The sequence below is a fragment of the Ictalurus furcatus genome, chromosome 24 (genome assembly GCF_023375685.1).
Source record: "Ictalurus furcatus strain D&B chromosome 24, Billie_1.0, whole genome shotgun sequence".
NCBI lineage: Eukaryota > Metazoa > Chordata > Actinopteri > Siluriformes > Ictaluridae > Ictalurus > Ictalurus furcatus.
In genome coordinates this window covers 11,125,810-11,135,221 of record NC_071278.1, presented here as the reverse complement: position 1 = coordinate 11,135,221, position 9,412 = coordinate 11,125,810, and the positions used below count along the sequence as shown (strand labels likewise).

At 40.1% G+C, this 9,412-nt stretch overlaps 2 protein-coding genes across 2 annotated transcripts; both read left to right on the top strand.

The window, feature by feature from the left end:
* Positions 1–1,154: 1,154 nt before the first annotated feature.
* Positions 1,155–3,399, top strand: grifin (galectin-related inter-fiber protein; the record flags this gene model as incomplete). Its single annotated transcript, XM_053613522.1, has 3 exons — positions 1,155–1,243; positions 2,960–3,122; positions 3,235–3,399. Coding segments are annotated over 3 exons (417 nt in total), but the record flags the coding sequence as incomplete, so codon positions are not given.
* Positions 3,400–7,361: 3,962 nt separating this feature from the next.
* Positions 7,362–9,191, top strand: LOC128600126 (neuropeptide FF receptor 2). Its single transcript, XM_053612322.1, has one exon. The coding sequence runs from the start codon at positions 7,362–7,364 to the stop codon at positions 8,634–8,636; it is 1,275 nt and encodes a 424-aa protein (XP_053468297.1). The 3' UTR covers positions 8,637–9,191.
* Positions 9,192–9,412: the final 221 nt, after the last annotated feature.

The window sequence follows — 9,412 nt, the reverse complement described above, 5'->3', positions numbered from 1 at the left end:
AATAGCATTCGAAAGCTTTACAGTATAGAGCTCAGTACTCAGCAGCTCATTCATAAAAGCTCTTGACTTTGCCTGCTGAGCCTCTGTAAGGACCTGAATTTAGAGTTAGAAAGCATGCATAAACCCGGTTGGTTTATAAACCTCCCTCTTATCCCAAGCCATTTTGTTTGTCAGGTATTAGAGATGTAAAAATCACTCTTCCGCAGCCGCCTCACCTCTCTCTTTCATCGACGCCCACAAATCCTCATACTAACCTCATATTCACCTCTGTATACCGGCGACAATATGACTAATATGTTAATGTTCCTGAGTTTGTTCACATGCTCTGATGTTTCTCCTCTGCTGTGCAAATATAATTTTTAAAAAAACCTCAGCATTTGATCTTGATCTGAAAGAGCAGTGTAAATGATCTGAAATGATTAAAGCTTTTCAGTGACTAAACATGAATCGATGTTGTTGAATAGTAGTGGGTTTAAAAGCACAAAGCATCCATTGATATGTAGAAAGCACGGACGTAGAAGATGGTAAAGAACGAACCCTTCCAGCCGTCGTTTTTTTTTCTACGGAAGTTGCCAAAGGAACATTCTCGATTAGTGTTCAGAATAAAAGGATATGCTTTTTCATTGAACTGCATTGATGTAATGACAGTAGTGCTTAGACTAGTGACATGACATTGATTACATTACAAAACAAAACAAAAAAAGGCCTTAATTGCATTTTCACATATTATCATAGTATATTGAAAACCATTATGGCAATCTTTAAAAACTGTGACGCATCTCCGTAATTGTTAAAAAGCACATTAACTCCAACACATTTATACCTCTACAGTGACTCAGACCTTTTAATTAAATGATACACCGTGAGTACTAAAGACATGCGCTCTACAGCAGTCTGCCTCTGTTCAAACTTCTGCACGTTGGGGCAGCGGTGGCTTGGTGGTTAAGTCTCTGGGTTATTGATTGGAAGGTAGGGGGCTCAAGCCCCAGCACTGCCACTGTTGGCGCCTTGAGCAAGGCGCTTAGCCCTCTCTGCTCTAGAGGCAGAAAAGTATTTCACTGTGCTGTAATGTATATGTGACCAACCAATATGTGTTGTCATTGTTGTGTGTTATCATTGTTGTGTTGTGTTCACATTGTTGTGTGAATTGTTGATTCTTCCAGTTTGAAGCTTCCTGTCCTGATGGCCTATGTCCAGGATGGAGCATCATCCTAAGAGGACAGCCTAGCTCAGAAGCCAATAAGTAAGTCCAGCATTATCCTGACTATAAGATAATAGAAAAATGTGGGTCATTCTACCTCAATGGTCCAATGCAGGTTGCTTGACTGTTTTTCATTTTAAATTTTTTTATTTGTGTGATTAAATTGAGTGATTAAAATCACAGACTTACAGACTTAAAATTGCAGACTTATTTCTGTAAAATTTCAGGTTTGTATCTGGTCTCCCACCAATGATATTCAACCCTAAAATGAGGGAATTTTTTTAATGGCACTTTCTCACCCTCATAAAAAAATAAGGGAAGTCTCAAACCTGAAATGTTCTGCCATCACACTATACTTACATAGGTAGCCCTTAAAAAAATTAAGACTGAGACTCGAACCCTTCAGATTATAAATTGAACCTAAAAGTGGAACTGTGAGCAATCTTGAGCATTACATTCGGACTAAAGTTCTAAGTCTAAGGAACATGAATGTGTAAAATGTTTAGATATGTTCATGTACCTAACAGATCAGTTTTTGTTCCAAGGAGCTAGGCCTATGCATTGAGCCGAGATATTGAGGTTTCCGTAAACAGCTGCAAAACCAAAATTTGTTGTGTGCCATGACACAAAGATGGCCGTCGTAATTAAACCAACTAAATAAAAATAAATAAATAAATAAATAAAAACTTGAAATGCCAATCCATAGAGGCAATCACTCAAAAAAATAAATTTGAAAAATTAATAATGGTCAAGCAACCAACTTGAGATGGAATGACCCATTTCTAAACACATGGCTTCTTTTCTGCGAGCCTGTAGAGAAATCTTGAAAGGGAAAGGGTAGGATATTATTTATAAAGCCCAGTTTACGGGTGGTGGATATTACTTTTCCAGGGTTATGATGCTGAATGTATTTTTCTTTGCCCTGTATGGATGACTAGATGAAAGTGACCGCCAGCATCATGATATGTGGTGTGCCCACAAGAGTGCAAATCATTTCTTTTCCAGACACTTTTAAGGATATTTGATCAAATCTTTATTCTGTAGTAGGAAATTTGTCAATACCACTGAGAATATAAAAGGACTGGATTCTGCGCGAAGAAGCAGAATAAACAAAAACATGAGTCGTGTATAAAACCATTTCCTGTGTCTAAATCCGAGTGAACTCAAAGCAGACAGGCAATGACATTTCAGAGAGACAGCTCTTAATCCTGCTGAAAGTTATGCACTAAAATTCCTACTCCCTTCCAGAAGAGGAATACGTTTAAGAACATGAGACGTTAATAATTCTGACGAGTTCGTAATTCATCACGCCTGGTGAGAGAGACGCTATTTATCACACTAGATGTAGAAAACCCTAAAGACAATTACACAAACAAGCATCACTACAAAGCTGCATTTGGGACATTTATGGGTCAGGAATACATGTGTCAATGCATTTAGTGTCAAAGAATGGCTTTCCTCTGAGAATGGTCCTTATGCTGGACATTTTTTATATACAGATCTTCATAGAGTAATAGAAAGCACAGGGAAAGCTGGAATTTGAGATTCTGTCACCTGTAATCTCTTCCATGCTAAACTGTCAGTGAGCATATGGAAAATGTGGGACCAGTGAAGCACAGATAGTGGTTCGTTATTGGTGGTATATCTAAACTGACACAGTTGACCAGGTCCCATCAGCCAGATTGCTCCCAATCCAATTGCCTCTGACTCCTAAATGATCCCTACACCATCACTAATATGTCTTTCTGACTCACCAAGGTTTGAGATCAATTTCCTCTGTGATCAGGACGACAGAATAGCCTTTCATTTCAACCCCCGCTTCACTGAATCAGACATAGTCTGTAACTCCTTCCTTGCAAACCAATGGGGGCAGGAAGAGAGATGCACCAACTTCCCGTTTGGCACCAACGAGCATTTTCAGGTGAAGGAAAATGTCACGATCACCATATACCATGTCCTGTATGTACACACGTATAAGGTCCTCATAGAAACTGAGTGGCATTTTTTTTCTCTCTCTGTTTTCCTCCCATCAGATCGAAATTGACTCAGACGATGACAACTTCCATGTTTACATCGATGACACAAAGATCATGCAGTATAAGCATCGTGTCAAGGACCTGAAGACCATCACTAAAGTCCAGGTGGTGAATGACATCAACATCTCCTCTGTGGAGATCACCAGGAAACATTTTTGCTAAAATGGTGGAGGAATGGAGGCTTACATCTTCCCTCTGGGACGCAAAATTGAAATGAGCCTTTGCTTGTTTTCAGTGGATTATTGTCTGTCTTGTGTTTGGTGTTGCTAATTTTAGGAATTAAATAATGAATAATGTGATTATCTCTTTGGATCCAAATCTTCCTGTTGGTCTCTTGGCAGTGTTGGCTCAAACATAACCAGACATGTCCAGTGCATTAACACATTTTAATGAGTGCTAAACGGCTGCTTTAAAATATTCACAAGCAGTATGGGAATATCATAGTAATTCACAACGCATTAAGATATCGACGTGCCAAAGGAAACACATCACTATGTATGATAACATTAATTCACTAACGCCTTCCCCAAAATCTATAAACACTAGGTGTCAAGGTGTTAATGAAAGACGTAGGTATAAATGTGACAATCAATACAATCCATTCTTAAATATTTTACTTAAATAAAAACTTAGATTTTTTTTTTCTCTGATTCTCTGAGAGTCCCAGCTGTGAAAGCATTTAAAGGGTTGCACCTAATATGAAAGTAACATCTACACTATATGGTCAAATGTACAATACAGTATGTGAACACCCGAGCATTACACTTAGATGTGAACTTTCCTGAATCTGTTGCCACAAAGTTGGAAGCATACAATTGTTTAGATTGATTTTTTATGCTGTAGCATTAAGATTTCTCTTCACTGGAACTAAGAGGCATGAAACCCAGGCCCAGATTGGTCATCAGGAGAATTCCCGGAGGCCTGACGACTGAGTTAGCCCTGATGTTTGTTTGTTCGTTTGTTTGTTTAATCAATCAGTCATTATTATGTTATATTATTGCGTGTCCGATGTACTCAAGTGATCCTTTCCAAATTCGGCATTCGATAATAAATCATGAATCTGTTACTCTTGACTTGCACCGCTACTAATCGCCTCACCTCCACCGAACGGTTTCGAACAGAGTCATCAATGCGCAGAGTGAGGATGGAGACGAAGTGGTCAGGTGGAGCAGAGAGGGAAAGGGCACGCAAAAGGAAAACCCTCCAAGAAGAAGCAGTGAAGTTTAGCAAAATTACTGATCTGTTCAGGGCTTCAAGTGCAGGTCAGTGTCATCTGTATATACTCTGGCTAGCTTTGTGTTCGCTAATTTAGCTAATCAAGTATTAACTTGATTATTAACAGTAAGTATTAACACTAGCAAATGTTAGCACTATTACTATCGTCACTCAAAATATGCTAACAGACAGAATTATCTACTGTATAGTTGCAATACTAAGTAATTTAGTGCATTTAGGGAGCCTTCCATTTTATTGAAGTTATAAATACAGCTAGGGCAAACAACCACAGCAACAACAACAAAAAACTCTTTTTTTCAAGCTGTGAGTTATAAAAGGCAACATCATGTTCCATATTAGGATTCTTCTAAAAATATATTGGCATGATGTAGTTATAATTGTACTAATACATATTTAGGCAATTTAGAAAATTATGTCTGCCCATATGTGAGGTTAATAAAAAAAAATGTTTCTCCTATTGTTCACAATAAGGTGGAGAGAATCAACCTGGCACTAGCTTTGGTGCAGTGGTCACACTTCACAGTAACCCTGAAATGACAGGTAGAGGTAAAATAAGATAAATTAAATATGCTTTGGGGGCGCATGGTGGCTTAGTGGTTAGCCCGTTCCCCTCACACCTCCAGGGTCCAGGGTTCGATTCCTGCCAGGGCCGTGTGTGCGGAGTTTGCATGTTACCCCTGTGCTGTGGGGGTTTCCTCCCCCAGTCCAAAGACATGCATGGTAGGCTGATTGGTGTGTGAGTGTGTATGTGATTGTGCCCTGTGATGGATTGGCACCCTGTCCAGGGTGTACCCTGATGCTCCCTGGGATTGGCTCCAGGTTCCCCCGCAACCCTGAAGAAGGAGTAAGTGGTAGAAGATGGATGGATGGAAATATGCTTTGGTATATTTGTATGAAATATAGTATGGTTAAATCTCTGGTATTTTAAGTATTTTTAAGTATTAAAAAAAAAAAAAAAAAAACCCCACATTGCCCTAATGTGATATTTTAATTTGAACTAGAAGAAACCTCACAAATTACAGTGAGGTTAAAAAGTTATAATTTTCCAACAATGTGGAGGCCGTTCTGTTTATAGCAGACGACCTGGTAAAGAAGTGACAGATATATAAAAATAGCACCAAAAAAACAGTATCTTTTGTTTGGCTCTCTTCTGCATTTAATGTATATTTTGTGACTGAGAAATAGAGAGTTACTGGTAGCTTTGCAATTCTGGTGTTTGTTAAATATTTGGCATAATGTTGTGTGCAGCTGATATAAATTAGGCCTGCTTCACTACCTCTAGTTTGTTGTTTATGTTTTTTATGGGATGGCCATACTGTGTGTAATAAATTGAATTTAGGAAAGAAAAAATAGGGTTGTCAGTGGTTTAAAACATTTGTTGTGGGAAAATGAAATTATGCCCCAGTCTTGCCCTGCTCAAACCTGTTCCAGCATGACGATGCCCCTGTGCACAAAGGGAACTCCATAAAGACATGGTTTGAGAAGTTTGGAGTGGAAGAGTGTCCTCCACAGAGTCCTGACCTCAACCCCATTGAACACCTTTGGGATGAACTGAAACTGGAGCCTCCTCACCAGTTCAACATCAGTACCTGGCCTCATTAAAGCTCTTGTAGCTGAATGAACACAAATCCCCACATCCAAGCTCCAAATGCTAGTGGAAAACCTTCCAGAAGAGTGGAGCTTATTATAACAGCAAATGGGGGACTAACTCTGGAATGGGATGTTCAACAAGTACGTCTGGGTGTGATGGTTAAGTGTCCACATACCTTTGGTTATGTATCTTCATCTTTTATTAATAAAAATAAAATAAATAAAAAAAATAGAGATTTTGTTGTAACTGATAACAGGTGGCCATTTCATACTAGATAAGTGCGTGATTTGATGTAGTGTAGTCTGCTCCTTGTGTCTTTTTTTTTTTTAACCTGTGGCATTTGTTAAATCTTTGGCATTAGAAGTGGAAATAATTCTTAATGTGGAATTATTAGAATAGACGAATGAATAATATTTTCTTAAAAGAATTAATAAAAAATCAATAAAATCCATAAAAAGAATATAAACATGACTCACAGAGCTTCGTCTCAGTGAGTCGCACAGGCGCATTAGCAGCTTGAGACACACACAGAGAGAGAGAGAGAGAGAGAGAGAGAGAGACGTGCGCACGGACAGTCAGATGCATCACTTTCAGTAGTAGTGAGTGTTCTCTAGAAGAACGTGCAAAATTCAACCATGCCATACGGGGGTCGCATGTAGAAACAATCCTTTCTCAGGAGACTGCAACATGGAGAAAAACGGGACCAGCCGTGCACCTCTTACTGGAAACATTTCCCGCAGTCATCATGGTACGTGCTTCACTTTACTAACAAACACCTTAATTAAAAGTGGTTGTGTGTCATTTTAATTACTGTGATGCAAATCCTTTGAGGGAAAGCATTGTAAAAGTTGCTTTTCAAAAGTAGTCTTGTTTCTATCTCCCATATATCTGGGAAGAACACTGTTGCTTTATACGCAACTGATTTGAAGCGTCATGAGTGGTCACTGGGAAAATCATCCCTGTGCTACTCCACAGACAGCATGCCAGCCACTATTGCATGCATCTGCACACATTTTCAGTAAAGTGGTATTAAAAGTGTAACATCTAACATCTTGGTTTATTGTAGGGCAGCTGGATAAATTGTGGAATGGTTCCTTTCAGTACACTTGTTGGGAGATGAAATGATGGAAGGCAATAGCGACGTGTACTGAGGCTGGTGGTAATTCAAAATCCGAAGCTGCAGTTGTACCTTCTCAGGCTGCCACAAGCTCGAGCACTCGGGCATACGTGGAGATTTTTTTTTGTGCTTGATTAAAACTTAAAGATGAATTGCTCTGAATTCAATTTCCATAGTCCGATGTTGTCAGTAAATGGCTCGTTCATCAGCGGGGAGAGCAGTGATTGGTTCCCTCATCAGAACAGTGAACTGGAAAGAACGTTATTATTGACCATCCAGGAGCCAACCACTATCTCCCTGACTGTAATGTACTCACTGTCGTTTTTGGTTGGCTTCATGGGGAACCTCACAGCCATTCGGATGCTCACCAGCCAGAGAAACAGGAAGGTTCAGAGCGTCAGCGCTACGAAGAGTTTACTGATCAACCTGGCTATCTGTGACCTGATGGTAGTCTGCATCTGCATGCCCATCACCCTGGGCCATACTATCTACACAGCCTGGGTGTATGGGGATCTGCTCTGCAGGGCGGTGCCCTTCATCCAGGCAGTCTCTGTGTCAGCAAGTGTACTCAGCCTAACGGTCATCAGCGTGAACAGGTATTACAGTGTCCACAGCCCACTGAATGCCCGCTCCTACTTCACCCAGAGAAAGATTTACATTACCATCAGTGTTGTGTGGATTCTGAGCTCCAGCATCTGTTCTCCTCTTCTTTTCATGATCAGGTTGGATGAGATCTGTTTGATAAACATTGCAGTTCCTATCTGCAGAGAGCTGTGGCCACAGATGAGGCTCAAGCAGGTTTATAACGTTCTCCTCTTCATCACGCTCTACTGTATACCTGTGGCTTTTAACCTGACCATCAGTTTCCTTACCGGGCGGAAGCTCTGGAGGGCATCACGGCATTTCGGTGACTTTGACCCTCACAGTCAGGTGATGTATGCTTCATGTTTGAAGATGCGGAAGAAGATTGCAAAGGTAGTGGTCACCCTGGTCCTACTCTTTGCCGTCTCCTGGCTGCCCCTGTATGTCACTGATATTTTAATTGACCACGAGACGCACCCCCCACACTGGATCCTACAGACCCGGCCATTTGCCCAGTGGCTGGGTCTCACCAATTCTAGCCTCAACCCCATCTGCTACTGTTTCCTGGGGGATCTTCACCGCTCTGCCAAGGTAATCAAGTCCAAGTACAACCAACGGATGCTGTCTCTCCTCAGCACTTCAAGCTCCACCAAGCTACCAAGACTGCTCCTTTTTAAGCGACAGACATCCAGCCAGAGGCAGGGGACTGGGGCTCAGGTGTCTGAGGAAACACTCTCAGATTGGTGCTCACACACAAGTGTTGGGGAATTCAACCAGATGCTGTCTCTTCAAAGCCTGTCTGAGAGGATAGAGTCTAGGACCACACCTGACTTCAACAGCCTGTCGATAGAGAACATATCACCAGTGGTATAACATGGCTGAAGTTTAATCTTCAGCATTCAATGAAATATGGCCATGGAAATGGATGTGTGGGAAGCTTTTGATGTGAGCATGATTAACTAAGAGCATTACCTATAATTACTTTACTCCCCTCTCACACTTTAGCTGTTAAAAAATGGAAAACTGTCAGTGTGCGTTGGACATGAATTATGATTTAGCGACATGTAATTTAAACTGATCATCTTGCAGCGCCACCACGGACACAGGTGTTCATAAATAACTAATCATTTTAGTCAAAATAGAGCAAGCGACTACAACATTTAATCCATGGTGAAAACACATTAAAAGCTACAATATGGTTACACTGTTCACTATGGGTATGTTAATTTCTGAACATCATATAAAATATGTAAATGTCAGTGTTTGTTGATCCATTTTTGTAGTTTTACCAGCTGTGGTTGTACAGTATACAGGATATTAGCAGCAGAATCAGAAAAATATAAACTATACTTTGCACTGTTTACAATAGTCTTGTTTGTGTAAATTAATTGTCCTTGAATGTGGTTACATATTTTACATATTAAATGACAAATGTCATACAATTCAATCTGGTGTAGCATGCTTATTCCAATTCAACCTTGCAGCTGTAACAAGGAGACTAAGCACAGTATAATTTCATTTGTATCTAATTGTTGATTAAAAAAGTCAATAGTAAGTCTCATAAGAAATACTATATAAGTCCAGTCTTTGTAAGGAATCTCGCAATGTTTTCCGTATAACAAAGCCTTTTTTTGTCACATTAGGACATA

Coding starts and splice junctions, on each gene's coding strand:
- LOC128600126 (XM_053612322.1), top strand. CDS start 7,362: ATGTTGTCAGTAAATGGCTCGTTCATCAGCGGGGAGAGCAGTGATTGG.